Source organism: Mizuhopecten yessoensis, unplaced genomic scaffold (assembly GCF_002113885.1).
Source record: "Mizuhopecten yessoensis strain PY_sf001 unplaced genomic scaffold, ASM211388v2 scaffold3023, whole genome shotgun sequence".
Taxonomy (NCBI): domain Eukaryota; kingdom Metazoa; phylum Mollusca; class Bivalvia; order Pectinida; family Pectinidae; genus Mizuhopecten; species Mizuhopecten yessoensis.
The window spans coordinates 689584-707954 of record NW_018404837.1 but is presented as its reverse complement, the minus strand read 5'-3'; the positions used below and the strand labels follow the sequence as shown (position 1 = coordinate 707954).

Sequence of the window (18371 nt, the reverse complement as noted above, 5' to 3'; positions counted from 1 at the left end):
TGGCTACTACATAGTAGGAGGGACAACTCTGCATTTCACTCCATTTTGGCTACTACATCTGGTATATCATAGGGGGGGGGCAACTCTGCATTTTACTCCTTTTTGGCAACTGCATCTGCTATAAAGTAAAGGGGATAACTTTGCATATTGCTCCATTGTGGTTACTATATCTGCTATATGGGGGGGGGGGGGGGGGCACCTCGNCTGCATTTCCTCTCCTTTTTGGCTACTACATCTGCTTTTAAGTAGGGAGGGCAACTCTGCATTTTACTTCTTTTTGCGATTATAACTGATGCAGTGGTAACCTTTACCTTTACAAACTACCAGAGTAAATCGATTTACCGTTATTTCGTGCGTATTGACTACTTCGTCATATTGCTTGCACACCTGAACGTATTGTGTTTAGGAAATAAAGTCTGCGTATTGTCCGCAGGTTACCTGCTATATACGAACTATTATCCGCAGTAAATACTAGGTTCAATTTTAAACGTTAGTTAAACAGAGCTCTCACCCTTACTTACCTAGCTATCTATCAATGTTAAGATTCAAATGTGAGTTGAATCTATATATCCTTGATATGTTTAAGTACCATTCACTACTCTGAGGGTTAACATATATGGGGACTTCGAGTACTCCACGTACATGTTTTAACCCAAATATATGACTCAATTTTCAGGCACACGATCGATGATACGGCCTGATAATGTCTTTCATTTTGTTGTGGTTTTGCTTATATTTGCAAAAGTATAAGATTTGGATTTGAAAGATAACGCATAGCCTGCATGTTTTAGAGCATCGTCTCATTACCCGTTTCATCAGATATACAAAGGCATTTTAAAGTGAATAATCAAAAATCCCCGGGCAATGAGCAAAACATTAAGGTACTGGTATTGTATTGTAATACAAAAGTGCATTCTTTGTGTTTTTCTCCAAAGCGTTCGCTGTAACTGGGCCTGACGAGCTGAAATTCCAGGAAAATTTGACGTTGACGTGTACAGCCCCCTATCCATCAATGTTACCCCTAACATGGTTCCTCGTCGGGAACAGAACCAACGTCAAGATAGAACCAGACCAGGGCAGATGGAAGTACAGGACGACAATAACAACAACAACCAACCCCGATCATACCACGTTGAGTGTTTTACAAATTGAGTATTGTTCCATCCAAGACGGCAGCATGTATGAGTGCCGTACGAGTGTTCAGAAGGACACAAATACTTCCACTTCCGCGCTGCACAACGTGTCTGTTTCTTACGGTAAGTACAGTTACATGCTTTATGCTTTAAGGCAGAATATTTAGGAAATCAGAGGATAACAACCAGTATTTACTATAATGTTTAATTATTTGTTACTGTTGGTGAGGACTTAACAATTGCCTGGCGATGCACAATGATCTAGGAATGACAACACACAACGACGAGACGTGTTCATCATTTGTATTTCAACACATATCTATACATATAGTGGAGAGTGTACAATGTAACAAGGGATATAACTCCATGCACAAATACAGTATGAGTAGAGCGGAACTAAACATGTACTGTAATGTGTCATTTACCAAGGCAGAGTATAAAGTACATCCGAGAATAACACCAAGTAAAATATCTGGTTTATCTGGCAATAACACCGGGCATATACCCAGGGAGAATACCCATTTATTAGAGGATAACACCAAGTATATACATGAACGCTTAAACCAAGATAGAAAACCCCAGTATATGAAGTAGAATATCAGAGGATAACACCAGTGTTTACCAAGATAGATTACAAATTGTGTCAAGTACAACGGCGGATAATACCACTAGATATCACGGTAGACTATCATCTATAACGGAAGATAACACCCAGTATAGACCAAGGTAGAATACCCAATATATCAGAGGATAACATCCAGTATATACCAAGGTAGAATACCCAATATATCAGAGGATAACATCCAGTATGTATCACGGTAGCATAGCCAATATATCAAAGGATAACACCACGTATATACCAAGAAAGAATACTCAATATATCAAAGGATACCACCCAGTATATATCAAGATAAAAATACCCAATATATCAGAGGTTAACACCCAGTATATATCAACATATAAAACCCAATATATCAGAGGGTAACACCCAGTATATATCAAAATATAATACCCAATATATCAGAGGATAACACCCAGTATATATCAAAATATAATACCCAATATATCAGAGGGTAACACCCAGTATTTATCAAGATAGAATACCCAATATATCAGAGGGTAACACCCAGTATATATCAAGATATAAAACCCAATATATCAGAGGGTAACACCCAGTATATATCAAGGTAGAATAACCAACATATCAGAGGGTAACACCCAGTATATACCAAGGAGGAATAGCCAATATATCAGAGAATAACACTCAGTATATACCAAGGTAGAAAAGCAAATATATCAGAGGATAACACACAGTATATACCAAGGTAGAATAGCCAATATATCAGAGGATAACACCCAGTATATACCAAGGTAGAATAACCAACATATCAGAGGGTAACCCCCAGTATATACCAAGGAGGAATAGCCAATATATCAGAGAATAACACTCAGTATATACCAAGGAAGAATAGCCAATATATCAGAGAATAACACTCAGTATATACCAAGGTAGGAAAGCAAATATATCAGAGGATAACACCCAGTATATATCAAGGTAGAATAACCAACATATCAGAGGGTAACACCCAGTATATATCAAGGTAGAATAACCAACATATCAGAGGGTAACACCCAGTATATACCAAGGAAGAATACCCAATATATCAGAGGATAACACCAAGTATATATCAAGGTAGAATACCCAATATATCAGAGGATAACACGCATATAACATGACAGCATAGTCAATATATCCGAGGATAACACCTAGGATATAACAAGGAAGCATAGCCAATATATCTGAGGATATATATCAAGGTAGCATAGCCGATATATCAGAGGGTAACACAAAGGATATGCGAAGATAGAACACCCAATATATCAGAGGATAGCACATATTATATACTAAGGTAGCATAGCCAATATATCAGAGGATAACACATATTATATACTAAGGTAGCATAGCCAATATATCAGAGGATAACACCACGCATATACCAAGGAGGAATAGCAAATATATCAGAGAATAACATCCAGTATATACCAAGGTAGAAAAGCCAATATATCAGAGGATAACACCCAGTATATATCAAGGTAGAATAACCAAAAATTCAGAGGGAACACCCAGTATATACCAAGGTAGAATACCAAATATATTAGAGAATAACACCCAGTATATATCAAGATATAATGCCCTATGTATTAGAGGATAACACCAAGTATATACCAAGGTAGAATACCCAATATATCAGAGGAAAACACCAAGTATATATCAAGGTAGAATACCCAATATATCAGAGGATAACACCCAGTATATACCAAGATAGAATACCCAATATATCAGAGGAAAACACCAAGTATATACAAAGATAGAATACTCAATATATCAGAAAATAACACCCAGTATATACCAAGGAGGAATAGCCAATATATCAGAGAATAACACTCAGTATATACCAAGGAAGAATAGCCAATATTTCAGAGGATAACACACGGAATATGCCAAGGTAGCATAGCCAATATATCAGAGGGTAACACCAAGTATAGATCAAGGTAGAATACCCAATATATCAGAGGATAACACGCATATAACATGACAGCATAGTCAATATATCCGAGGATAACACCCAGGATATAACAAGGAAGCATCGCCAATATATCTGAGGATATATATCAAGGTAGCATAGCCGATATATCAGAGGGTAACACAAAGGATATGCGAAGATAGAATACCCAATATATCAGAGGATAGCACATATTATATACTAAGGTAGCATAGCCAATATATCAGAGGATAACACATATTATATACTAAGGTAGCATAGCCAATATATCAGAGGATAACACCACGCATATACCAAGGAGGAATAGCAAATATATCAGAGAATAACATCCAGTATATACCAAGGTAGAAAAGCCAATATATCAGAGGATAACACCCAGTATATATCAAGGTAGAATAACCAAAAATTCAGAGGGAACACCCAGTATATACCAAGGTAGAATACCAAATATATTAGAGAATAACACCCAGTATATATCAAGATATAATGCCCTATGTATTAGAGGATAACACCAAGTATATACCAAGGTAGAATACCCAATATATCAGAGGATAACACCCAGTATATATCAAGGTAGAATACCCAATATATCAGAGGATAACACCCAGTATATACCAAGGTAGAATACTCAATATATCAGAGGATAACACCCAGTATATACCAAGGTAGAATACCCAATATATCAGAGGATAACACCCAGTATATATCAAGGTAGAATACCCAATATATCAGAGGATAACACCCAGTATATACCAAGGTAGAATACCCAATATATCAGAGGATAACACCCAGTATATATCAAGGTAGAATACCCAATATATCAGAGGATAACACCCAGTATATACCAAGGTAGAATACCCAATATATCAGAGGATAACACCCAGTATATACCAAGGTAGAATACCCAATATATCAGAGGATAACACCCAGTATATACCAAGGTAGAATACCCAATATATCAGAGGATAACACCCAGTATATACCAAGGTAGAATACCCAATATATCAGAGGATAACACCCAGTATATACCAAGGTAGAATACCCAATATATCAGAGGATATCACCCAGTATATACCAAGATAGAATACCCAATATATCAGAGGATAACACCCAGTATATACCAAGCTAGAATACCCAATATATCAGAGGATAACACCCAGTATATACCAAGATAGAATACCCAATATATCAGAGGGTAACACCCAGTATATATCAAGGTAGAATACCCAATATATCAGAGGATAACACCCAGTATATACCAAGATAGAATACCCAATATATCAGAGGGTTACACACGGAGTATAAATAGGGAACACACCTGCATCATCGGAAAGTTTCTTTTTTACCATGAGGGAGTACAAAATGTATGCACAAAAAATGCACAAACAATTTTGTAAGATTATCCAATGCATTAAAGGCATAACGAGTGTAACTGGAGGAGCCATTCATGCATGAAGGCAAAACATCCAATGTGACAAAAGAAAACATTTGAAATAATGTTCTTTGATTTAATGGGATGTTATTGCTTCGGTTGCCAATCTGATGACACGATTTTGCTCGTCGTTACGTTTTGGTATGTTCTGGCTTGTAGACACCTGCATAGACAAAGATGAAGTAGATGGTATATATGTACGAGGGTAAGTATACTGTTTATATCTATTGTTTCTTTGAATCTTACTTAATAGGTAATATTAAAAATAAAGTAAATGAGTTCAGGGGAAGAATTGGCGGTTTGGATATATTCAGGGCCGACAGGTTGTAGAATTAGTTCAAAAGCCCTTCATTCAATGAACAATTACGTGCATAATATATTTCACATGCGACTGTAAATGATCATCAGGCAGTGAAAACAGTGCTGCAGCGAAAAAAGTGAATAGTCATTTTAAATACAAACTAGATAATTATCGGGATTAATATATGTTTGCAGACCCTAAATTAAAATCGGTTTATAGCAATTCTACCGGTGATATATGAAGAATCTTATATACATGTACATGATAATTCATTGGTGAAAATATGGAAAGAACTTTGACCTAACAAAACAAATGTGCCATTTGACTGTGGCGTTAAATGAAACTACACAATATGATTTATGGTGGGTGGTTGGCAATTTGTTTTCGTCTTTAGAAATGATCAATAGATAATAAGGTGCGTGTTCGTAGTATTACAAACACTGTCTTCTTTTTCAAATGTAGTTGGAAAAAAATCACAATCGTTATGTAAATTTTATTCATCTGGAAACCATTGGATATCCCCTAAATATTATGTGTCATTATGAAATTAATGAAATGTTCGGGTCAATGAGAAGACTTAATTTAAATAATATTGTTGCGGATTTTTTTAATCACCATTATATATGCACCTTTGCTTTCAAAGAAAAACAAAAAAAAACAAGTACATGTATTAGCATGTTCGAATAAACAGGTTATTTTGTTTTGTCCTCTTTGTGGTACACAATTCAAAATTTGTTTTTGTTTTAGAAAGGGTTGCTTGTCTGTAAGTGACATTGGCAAGCGAAGGCAATGGAGTGACGATTTCTCTATTACTCACTGGAAAGAACAACTAGTGGCGTCGGACATAATTTCTAAATACGTTCACCAGGAAGGAGTGTTACCTGGTTTAGAACCACTTTTCCCGATTAGTAAGTTTGTTAATCACACTTCAAATTCTTTAACAGTCTCTATAAATGTATTTCATTGAGATTGTATGTATTATTTACCATGTGTATAGATATGACCCCCCCNATACCGGTAGAACAATTACAAAAATATAATTCCTCCATTTCTTTCATCCTTTAAATAAAGCAATCAGATATATATTTTATATCCATGCTTATTTGGGTGTCAGGTAGGGCATAAGGTATTTTCTGTCAATGATCTTATTATACAATCATAAAACATAGTTTACATTATCTATGTTGACAGTACTCTTAGTGTTATCGTGATATATGTATAATACCGTCACAATCTGTCGAGTGATCTGAGTGTTGAGTTTGATTACCGAAACTTGTTGCAGAACGCTTTGTTGTGTTTTCTCTTTCTTATTAAATTTCCCAATCTGCAATTTGCGTAAGCCTCTTTATATAATGCAATCATCCAATTGTTCTCCCAAGTAACAAATGTAGGACACAGATTAAACAAAAATGAAGGAAATTCATTTCATTGTATATCAATACGGGGGTTTATTCTGGCCAACATAAATCCGTCAGTGTGAATACTCCATAATAAAGCATGGAAGTGGGAACCTTTTGGATATTTAACAAGATTTCGTTTGAGTTTCGTTCCACGTGATGTATATTTTTAAGTGATTGTGGTGATATTTATAATTCATGTGTTTGCGATGTTTTTGTCGGTCATCAATGAATTTGAAACAGAACTGATCAATGAAGAAAGAAACTTTCAATGGAAAGACTTCAAAAGAGACATGTCTAAACGACTGACTTTCACAGCCTGGTAAGTATTTCCAGTGTTTTGTTTTAAACATTAAGCAGTGTTGTAAGTTTACTTCTTTCATTAAAAATGACTTTAACGCCACCATTCAGTTTTAATGACATTACTAAATAAGGATCACAGCAAGTCTTGGTATTCTTATAGAAGAATTACATAACACCTTTACAATCCTGAAATAACGTTGAACTCATATTTGTTAAAACAAAAGTATCTGAACATTTCCGAAAATACTAGAAAAAGAGGTCAGGCAGCACCTATTAAAAATGTTGTTGCTGATGCAGAAAGCTTAACAAAGTATAGATGAAAAACACGAATATTTAAACGTGATGCCAGCAAAATTCTCACATATGATAAAGCCGTTTACGATACAAAATAAGTGTGTTGGTTTGTTTTTAAAATTGTAAATTGCGGTATATTTCATATGTCCCGCTGACATGTTTTGGTGACACCTTCAGCTTTTTTCAACTCGTACCATTTTTTAATTATTCTTCATCACACCTGTTCTAGAAAGCAATGTTTCAAACCACTTTTTCAGGATGGACTACGGTTATGTGGATAAGCAGAGCACGTGTGTATCTATTTCTATAAGAGGGGATACTTTCAGTAACTGGGTATACAGTAGATGCTTGTCGTGGTATACAATCTGCCTAGATTCCATCGAAAAGGAGGTGGAAACGGAACAACAGCGTACGTCAACTGATAGTTGCTTTCCGCATACAGAAATGTTTAATTAACATGCCTGCCTCATACACAGGTCAAGTCACCTCATTCGGTTATATCCAAAAGTTTTCTTTATGTAATATTTCACCTCATTTTGTTCTTAAGTCTAGAAATGATATTAAAATCAAACAGTGTAATAGAGCCAGACATATCACTTATAAATAGTAATTGATATTATCATAGAAACACTCATAGGAGACAAACACACACGGCATCAGTTATAATTGATACACTTTTAGATATACTCCTAGAGTTACAACAGAGGATACAAAGCAATACTTTTAGTGTTATATAACTCATACTTACAGGGCCATACATTGTACTAATGCTGAAAAATGTGTTGCTTTTTCTTACCAAAGGAATAGAATGGTTAAATTGTATCAATATTATCATTTATTGAATGTGTATTACTACTTTGATAGTAGTGTCTAATATAACACTATAGAGAATTTACATACATTCGCTAAACCTTTTCGCCAGTAGTTCCCTGATCGATACACACCAAAAAAGTACCAATGACGCGTTATCATACATATAATTAATAGAAGAATAAATATGAATAAATTAATGCAGTAACATGTCATATGTCTATTTCAATGTGATGAAAAATGTGTTGCTTTTTCTTACCAAAGGAATAGAATGGTTAAATTGTATCAATATTATCATTTATTTAATGTGTATTACTACTTTGATAGTAGTGTCCAATATAACACTATAGAGAATTTACATACATTCGCTAAACCTTTTCACCAGTAGTTACCTGATCGATACACACCAAAAAAGTACCAATGACGCGTTATCATAAATATAATTAATAGAAGAATAAATATGAATAAATTAATGCAGTAACATGTCATATGTCTATTTCAATGTGATGTTTAATACAAAATATGTCATTTAACGTACAATGACGTGTTTTGGAAATATGATGCCGTCAGCTTATATTCCAGCTACACGTATACCTGAATCAAGTGACGTAAACGTGACGAGTCCGGACGTCTTTGACCGCCTGTTCCGGTGTACCCAGACAGGGGAGTACATCCTGTCCTACTTTGTGTGTGACCATCGCCCGGATTGTATGTATCAATCAGACGAAAGTCAAGCGTGCCAGACTTCCACTAGTAAGCCGACGTCCTTCTCTATCTTGCTTCTTCTAAGCGGTCTATATAACATGACACATTATGCTTAGAATTATCTCCCTTGAACACTTGTATTTAGCATTATCTTATAGATTTTTGAATAACTTTCAATTGCGTCCTCTGTCTGTGAACTGAGATCAATATGCCATTTATAACATACCCTTTGAAAGGAACTAGAAAAGGAAGTTTTGTTGCTCTTGCTCTTGACACTTCTCTACTACAGGCGAGACTAACGTGGTAAACTTCCGATGTGACAATGGAAACTACATCTCGTTGAACTTGGTGTGTGATTTTTACCAGGATTGTTATGACGGATCGGACGAGCGTAACTGTTGTAAGTTTGTCACGAGTTTATTTAAACGCCGTTATATTCGTTGTTACATTTATATAGCTATTAATTAGTCTTAATGTATAACATATACGATGTTATAACACTCATTTTGACGTCACATATTTCAATGAGATGACGTCATCAGCTCACGATGAATTGAGGTGTTTGAGGATATTTACTTCAATCTTGCACCAATAAATGTTATATTAAGGAAGCAATGCCCGATAAAAATAATCTAAACAGGTTCCCTTTCCATCGGAATTTATAATAAACTCGCCGATGATATTTTAAATTAAAAGATACTGACATTGAATCAATTGAAAAGAATGAAATTTCCTTTTTTGTTTTCATTACACAGATGACCTCATCATTGTACAACCTACTTCTGTCTCGGTCTTTAATGTAGTTTCTTGGTGGTTTTTTTTGTTTTGATTAGAGACATATCCTTTTTTATGGCGGAACATCGAAGCAAGACATCTTCAGCAGCACGAAAACATAAATTTTCAAACAACTTGAATGCTGTTGCCAAAAGGACCGAAAAACCTGCATAAAAAAACCCATTCACATTTCTGCACGAAATTCATCAGTTTCAAGCATGTATAACATCATTTATATCTGAATCTATGTTTAATTCCCCATTCAGTTGGTTTGATTCAAACTTCAGTAGCCACCTTATTTAGTTGACCATGATGCGTTCAAACAAAATGTGAGGCCGCATTACGTTTTTCAGCATTACTTTTCCACCGATGGAAGGAATCTACTTAAAGAATTTTTTTCAACGTAAGTGACGTCATGATATTGGGTTATGCAGTGGAAACTAATTCAGATACTCTTTATATGGATTAACCAAGCTATGTGCACATTATTACATTATGACATATCGTAATTGTACTTTTATATTTTCGGTAGTTAAGTCGACTTGTTTGTGGGGTCAGTGGACATGCCATAACGGCCAATGCATCGCCGGTTATGACGTCTGCGATAGTGAGAGGGAGTGTGCAGACGGATCGGACGAATGGTCAACAACATGTAACGGTAGGTACCATAACATAACATCGAATCACGCGCCCAACATTTGAAGAAATATATCATTTCATGAAAAAACTTTACCAGACGTTTATAAGAAGCGATATATTAAGATTATATTAAATTTCATTTGAGAAACATCCTGTATTTCTGTTAATGAGCGAGTACAGTTTTCTTGATTGCAACACAACCACGAAAGTAGAAGTCACGAAAACTTAACTGATTGTAAATGTAATTGTCACTTTCTATAAAAGAACTGAAATATAACTTGAAACAAATATGGAAAGGTCAGTTAACGACATGAAGTGGGCCGAACTAAGGCCAAATAAAATTAATTACTTGGTTCTCAGNGCCTGCCTGTGTATTTTTAAAGACGGCGGCTGGCGCATTCACGGTTTTATTTTGATACTTTCACGATAAAATCGGCAATGCGGTGACCTAAATTGCGCGCGGGCTTGAGAACCAAGGAATCAATCTTTTTGGGCCTAAAATATGTTATTTACAGCTTATTGCCAAATTTTGGAAAGACTTCCAATAGTTCTTCTACTAAAATGATACGGTCCTTTCTAGGTTATCCTAAGATACAGACCGTATGGCCATGTCCATCCAAGAGACATGTACCTATATATAGAATGTGTGACAGGATTCCTGATTGTTATGATGGAAGTGATGAGAATGAGAAGGACTGTAACCTTGGAAACCCAACATATTCCTGCTCGACCCATTGTCACGAGCGAGTGTGTAATGATACTTCGGTAAGAGTGCACCTTGAAAGCAATGGTGAGTATTTTAAATTTTATACATGCTGCAAATGGTGTATTTTGTGAAATGGAAAAATCCACTTTTTTTTACTTTTAATAATCGACCCGAAATTAATTTTAACTGCGCAATTCTACACACTCGAATACCTATACCACGAATTATTTAAAGATTCAAAATAGGAAAATTTCATAATGCAAAAAAATAAAACTTCACTAATTTCACTTCTCAATAATAATACTTAACTTCAAAAGTAACACTGTTTTCTCGCATGAATGTATTGTTTGTGTAATGTACGGCAGCGGATAATCACACATATTACTATAAAGGAGGTTAAATTAATACCTTACGTTGTATACTACACATAAAAAACTCACATGATGGTTACATATATAATTTCTTCCTCCTAGAAAATGGTGATTATTAACTATGTCGATATCTACTGAATATCTTTCAGCTGTTGTTTAACTGTTTCGATCCATATTAGGTACCGATATGTTATTATATTGTTTGGAACGATACCAGTAAAACAAGTAATTTCTGAAACGATACTTATGATTGCATCTTAACCATTATGTAACACTTAAGTGGAGACATTTGGCGGCAGGAAATAAAGTCCGATTTTAGGCAATATTTCTCTTAAGTATCTTCCCCTAGTTTAAATAATATAAACTTGACTTTTTGGTAAACTCAATATTTTATGTATTTCGAAAAATAAGTATTTCTACTTCTAAATGGTACTTACCAACTTCAACAATTTGAAGATAAAATGTCAGACGAGGAGTGAAAAATGGAAAGAGATTTTTTTTATAAGATACGAGATGGTCTATTTGCGTTTGAAAAGTGACGGTAGAGGGCTGATTTGAATAATTCCGTTGTGGGGCTCGAAATAATGTCAGGTGGGAGTTTATTCCATTCGGGTATAGTTCGAGGGAAGAATGATGCCTTTCTGGTCTGGGTTCTTGAGTGGGGAATTTGATACGAAAACTGGTGGTTTGTTCGGGATTTTCTAACTGTAGGGATTAATCTGTCTGATTTTACGATAGCGACTTTCTGGTTGACAATGTTATGATACATGGTCAGACGAGCATCTCTACGTCAATCTGCTAGAGGGCGCAGCTTTAGGTGGTCCAAAATTTCTGACACAATGGAGGTACGAGTAGCAATTTTGTAGATAACCATCATTTGCATTGCGTACACTAATTAACACATAAATAAATATATGTTAGCAAAGTTCACAACACCCCTAACTGTCTCTAAATCTAAAATGGTACATTTTCACATACATGGGAAAACAACGTACGTGATATGATAGCTGTCTATGTTTAATTCTTTGATTTACTGTTTATGGCAATGTTTGCATCAGTGTTTCTGGGTTTTTTGAGAAATTCGCGGAAACAACAATCCTTCAATTTCACACGGCTGCTAAGTGGTTTGTGAAAGGAGAACTGATGCTATATAGAACGACAATATGACTTATTCAATACTGAGTGAAAATACATATTTAACGAAACTGAAAAAAGTATGCGCCGAACGAAAGCTGTGTGTAAATCACCTGCCAGATATAATCATCGTAATGGTACACAAAATTTTCTTCTGAAATTAAACGATTTTTTTGTCTTAATTTCTTTTTCGATTAAAAAAAAAAATCTAAAAAGAAATTAAGACAAAAAATCGTTTAATTTCAGAAGAAAATTTTGAGTACTCTACAGTTACTACATTATGACGTCATCGGTAACATATTTATGTTGTCAATAGGTTATGAAGCTGTCCACTGCTCATACAGAGATGACGTAGCACTGATGACCTGGCCGTTCTCTCCTTTAGTCGGTACGATGGCGGAACAGAAAAACTGCTATTTCACTACGGGAAACATCGGGTATACCACCATCATGCTGATTAACGAACAACCTGTCTCTGTCCAATACAAAAGTGAACACATCCTCGAAGCTCTAATCAAACACTCACGGGATTGTTACCAACTAGTGGAACATTGCTACAAAGTGTCCATCGACTCAGTGCGTATACCATCCATCCAGTTTTCTAGCGAGTTGGACGGGAGACACATGCAAAACTTAACCTACTGTGGAAATGTCGGAAGCCTCTGTCACCACTTCGGGTCAGTATATTCAGTGTAGTTAAACTGAGTGTCACATGTGGTGGTACAGTGCCCCTGCCTTTTTTATTTATCTCTATTTATTTATTTATTTTTATTATTATTATTAATTATTTTTTTTGGGGGGGGGGTAATATTGTTACGCACGTCCGTCTCATTCCATTGATATTTATTGTCATGGCTTCACTGATTTCCTTTATTATCATATTTTATTCAAAATTCATACAAAGGTCAAATTTGAGCATACCTTGGAGGAGACCTAGCACCAAGGCCAAGCTATTTATAGTTCAACTACAGGGTCAAGGGGTCATTCATGTCTTACATACATTCTCTTGCTGAATTGGCATTGCCTCCCCAGTGCGTAATCTTTCAGTCGACTTTGATTTTGTATACTTTCCTTTAACGAGTCACTGAAGAATGTACGCGTACCATATTATTGCTGTCGTCACAAATATGGTTGTTCCACAATACAGTTAGATTATACGAGGAGCTATTCTATTTATTATACTCTTCGATAAGGTGTTTCAGGGACCTAACTTTGCTGCAATTTACTCATTCGTACCTACGCGTCTACTTGAGAGAAAAAAAAAACAATAATAAAAAAGATTAGTTAAATATCAGAAAATGTCTGTTATGTAGTTGAAAGTATTGAGCTGTTTTCAGTTGGCAATCATACAGAGTATACATACTACTCTTATTACCGGAGTGTTTCATGTCCCGCACTAGACGACTGCTTTAGTCTGTCTCGTGATGCGTGCGCATCTTGGTAAATATTACAGACTGTAAACATTTGTAGCGGAACGAAATACAAGATGTGTTGCATCTTTCCTCCTTTTTAAAAATTTAGACGGAATTAAATGACAAATTTACTTAAAGGCTGAAATGACTAGAAATTCATACGACAAATTCTCTAGGTAGAAAATTATGAGTTTTAAATTCTAGAAGAATGTATTTTGATAAAGTTCATAAAGAATTTGTCCTAAAGTTTCTACTGCACAAAAACTATATTGTCATTATAATAATAATAATAAACTTTATTTATTGAGGATACAAAACCTGTTTAGCAAAGCTAATCTTCCACAGTGTCCTCTGTTAGTAAAATTGGTTAGTTAAAAGACAAAGTAGTATCACATCAAATAAATGTACATAAAATAATTGTTGGTCTACTAAAACAGCAATTCATATCACAGTTATTTCATAATTTAAACGGTCGTTCAATACAATTACAATAAAATTATCACAGAAGCACGAAATATATTCCGTGCTTAACCCATTATGGTTTTCATTAAAAGACAAAATGTCTAATTTACATATATGCTAATGTAGCAAAAGCTAAAAATTGACAGAATACACGCCAATATAGCGAAAATAAAACAAATCAAAGCTGTATCTAAAAAGTATAATAGTAAAAATAAAAGACAATTAAACCGCATTCTTAATGTTACCAATCATATTTTGTTTGAGTTTTTTCAAGGAGGAAGAGAGTCTTACTTCAACCGGTAAATTATTCCAAATCTGGCTCCCTTGTACCAAAAAGTGTTTGGAATAAAATGTGGTACGGTGTTTGGATACCTTGACAGAGTTTTGGGATGCTGATCTAGTATATCTGTTGTTAGACAAATTAAATTGATTAGAAAGATATCCTGGAACTAGACATTACCATATTTATACTAAAGTGTGTGACCTATGACACAGACATTACCATATTTATCCAACAATAAGTCCATGCAAATCTATTAATTGCTGTTCAGAAGAAATCAAATCAAATGATACTTTATTGTCATTATTGGTAATTAGAACTGTTCCACTGTAAATAATCTTTAAATTTCAAAGGAAGAGCCACCTATCCGCCTGACCTGGTCCTGACACACATGTTGGGTGGTGCTTTAGGTGGTGGTACCAAATTGGTCTCGACATATGGTTCCTGAGCAACATGTGGTTCCTTCTCCATTTCCACATTCGGTCCAAAATCCTGAACTTCCGGCGTGAAGTTCCTTTGACAGTCTCATATGACGTCGGTTTCGCCGATACGTTCTTCCATCCTCAGTGGTGACGTCATATGACCTTTTGTTTACTTGTTCCTTTACAACTCCACGTTTCCAGGTTTTTTGGTTATTTAGCATACCCTCATGTGGGACTATTCTTTCAACTTATCCATTACCTAGAGTTTTCAGGTTTTTCGCAGTTTGATTGTAGTAGAAAGTTTGTCGTTCCTTAACACCCTTCAAATGTTTCTTAGCATTTGACGACAACTGAACTTCTGGTTTCGGTGGCATCAGTGTTTTTGTGCGTCTATTCATGATACGCTGTACAGGGCTACTGTCCATACCCTGTGACGGAGTGTTTCTGTAATCAAGGAGTGCCAGAAATGGGTCTTTGTGTGAAGTTTTAGCCAACTTCATTAACCTCCTACCAGTTTTGACTGCTTTTTCAATTTTCCATTGCTTTGGGCGTAACCTGGCGACGAGGTAACATGATCAAAATCCCGTCTTCCCATTCTTTGCTGAAACTCAGGAATTCATCAGAGCTAAACTGAGTACCATTATCACTACACGGAATATCAGGTATTCCATGACGCACAAACTGACTCCGTAAGGCTCGGATTACCGTCTTCGATGTGGTGTCCTGTAGGTAGTCTATTTCCTAATAATTTGAGAAATAATCAATTTTAATTAGATAGTTCTTCTGATCAAAATAGAACAGATCTGACCCAGGTTTGCCTAAGGCCTATCTGGTACATCATGTGAAATTAAAGTCTCTTTCTGTTGTTTTGTGTCAAATGAACGACATACACCACACTGTTCTATATAGTCGCGTACCTCAAAGCTCATCCTCGGCCAATAAACTGTTTCACGCGCCCTCCGCAGGAAACCTTCGACTCCAACATGCGAAGACTGCATAATATCTGCTCTCAGTGTCCTAGGAATCACAGCGAGTTGCCCACGTAAGATAATTCCATCCTGGACCGCAAGTTCATCGCGCACATGAAGTACATGTATGGTTGCGCGAGAGCAGGTGTCTTTGACTTGGACTCAGGCCAACCTTCCAATATGGCTTCCCCGAGAGTTTGTAACGACTCATCTGTGCTAGTTTCCTTCTGTATCTCGTGCAGTCGTGGTTCCGAGATTGGCAAGAACTGTGCCATATTTACAGTCTCTCTGCATCATCCAGCTGAGCGGTTTTGTCCCCGACATCAAGATATGCCCTGCTCAGAGTGTTAGTAAGATACATAGTTTCACCTTTCTTATACGTGAGTACAAAGTTGTACTTTTGCAGTCTTAGTAGAAAACGCTGTAAGCGTTTTGGTGCATTTTGTAGAGATTTCTTAAGAATCATCCCTTATGGCTTGTGGTCACCCTGTACAGTTACCGGTCTCCCATATGTATACTGATGGATTTTTTTCATGCCGAAAACCACTGCTAGAAGTTCCTTTTCGATCTGTGCGTAACGCATTTCCACATCTGTCAGTGCACAACTTGCATACGCCACAGGTTGACCCATCTGCATTATGGCGGCTCCTAAGCCTTTTTCAGAGGCATCACATTGTAGTGTCAGTTCATCTTTTTGGTCATAGATTTAAGTAAGGGTGACGACGTGACCAATCGTTTGATGTCTTCCACAGCCTTGATGTCGGTTTCCAACCAACACCATTCCACATTTTGTACTGTCAATTTGCGTAGCGGTTCACATCTGTCATTCAATCTTGAAAGGAATTTGTCTAGATAATTCACAAACCCTTGAAAACGTCGGATTCCAGTGACGTCAGTTGGATTGGGCATTTCTAGCATTGCCCGTACTTTTTCTGGATCGGGTTTCAGACCCTCAGCAGTTATGAGATGGCCCACAAATTTCACCTCCTTCTGCCTTAATCGTAACTTATCCTTGTTCAGTTTTAGACCTCTTTCACGACATCGCTCCAGTAAGCAAGCAACTTCTTATCATGATTCTTAGTTGCTTCCTCCTCTGTTTAATCTTCACCATAAACAAGTATATCGTCAACTATGCTGTTAACCTCTGCTAAGCCTTCAACAGCTTGGTCCTACCTCCGTTGAATTTCCTCGGGAGCTCTGGACAAACCAAATGGCATTCTTAGCCGTCTATATCGGCCAAATGGTGTATTAAAGGTTGTTAGCAGTGAGCTTTCTCGATCCAGCTCAAAATGCCAGAAACCCTAACGGGCATCAAGGACACTAAAGACTTTTGCATTGTGGAGCTTTGGCAGTATGTCATCTATTGTCGCTAGAGGGTAGTGACTACGTTTCAGAGCTTTATTTAAATCCTTTGGATCAATACAAGTCCTGAGCTTGTTGGGTTTAACAACTACAACCATGCTTGCCACCCATGATGTAGGTTCAGCTACAGGCGTCAACATACCTAAATCTTTTAATCTCTCCAGCTCAGTTTTCACTCTATCGCGAAGTGCAATTGGCACCATTCTAGGAGGATGTACCACAGGCGGTATTGTTTCATCAGTAATAAGGTGATACTGTCCCTCTAAGTAGCCATTTCCTTCAAAAAAGTCAGCATACTTTGTAGTGATGTCATTAATACTTAACACACTTGACATGACACTTTCGGTTTGGCCCACTGCCAAAATGTTCTCATGACAAACTTGAATCAGGTCCATGTCTACCATACTCCTGGTTCCTAATAGTGGTGTGTAGTTTTCTTTCACTACGAAGAAATCTAGGTTGAATTTAGTGCCATTTTTTTATTAACAACCTTGAGAACACATTTTCCTTTGGGAATAACTGTTGTTTGCACTGTGCACCACTCTCTAACAGAAATTGTACATGTTGGTTACCTATATGTAACCTTGTCATCAGATTGTTGGAGTTAACTGTAGGCACAATACATTCTGAGTTCTATTGTGTAATAGTATTTAGTTCAAAATAATCTTCATTACTGTCTGACTGTTCTTCCACATTGTGCACCCTTTGTGTGTTTCTTCTCCATGGCTGTTAATAAGGTTTCGGTTTGAATTCTTTACACTTCACATCAAAGTGGTACATTTTCTGCATTATTGACCGTATGCAGGACACTTTTCCTTTTTTTGTTTCATGAATCCTATCACAGAACTTGCTTTTCTTTTCCTGCCCTGAATTATTTGCCCTGTTGTTTGGTTTATCGGCTT

General features: G+C 36.3%; 1 protein-coding gene across 1 annotated transcript in view; it reads left to right on the top strand.

The window, feature by feature from the left end:
• LOC110446892 (G-protein coupled receptor GRL101-like) overlaps positions 1-18371 on the top strand; it is a 39843-nt gene that overhangs the window by 10098 nt on the left and 11374 nt on the right. The window contains 10 exon segments of the mRNA XM_021492235.1: positions 936-1256; positions 5289-5334; positions 6178-6338; positions 7071-7149; positions 7682-7833; positions 8805-8987; positions 9229-9339; positions 10246-10371; positions 10933-11142; positions 12880-13240. Coding sequence (XP_021347910.1) covers positions 936-1256; positions 5289-5334; positions 6178-6338; positions 7071-7149; positions 7682-7833; positions 8805-8987; positions 9229-9339; positions 10246-10371; positions 10933-11142; positions 12880-13240 — 1750 coding nt within the window.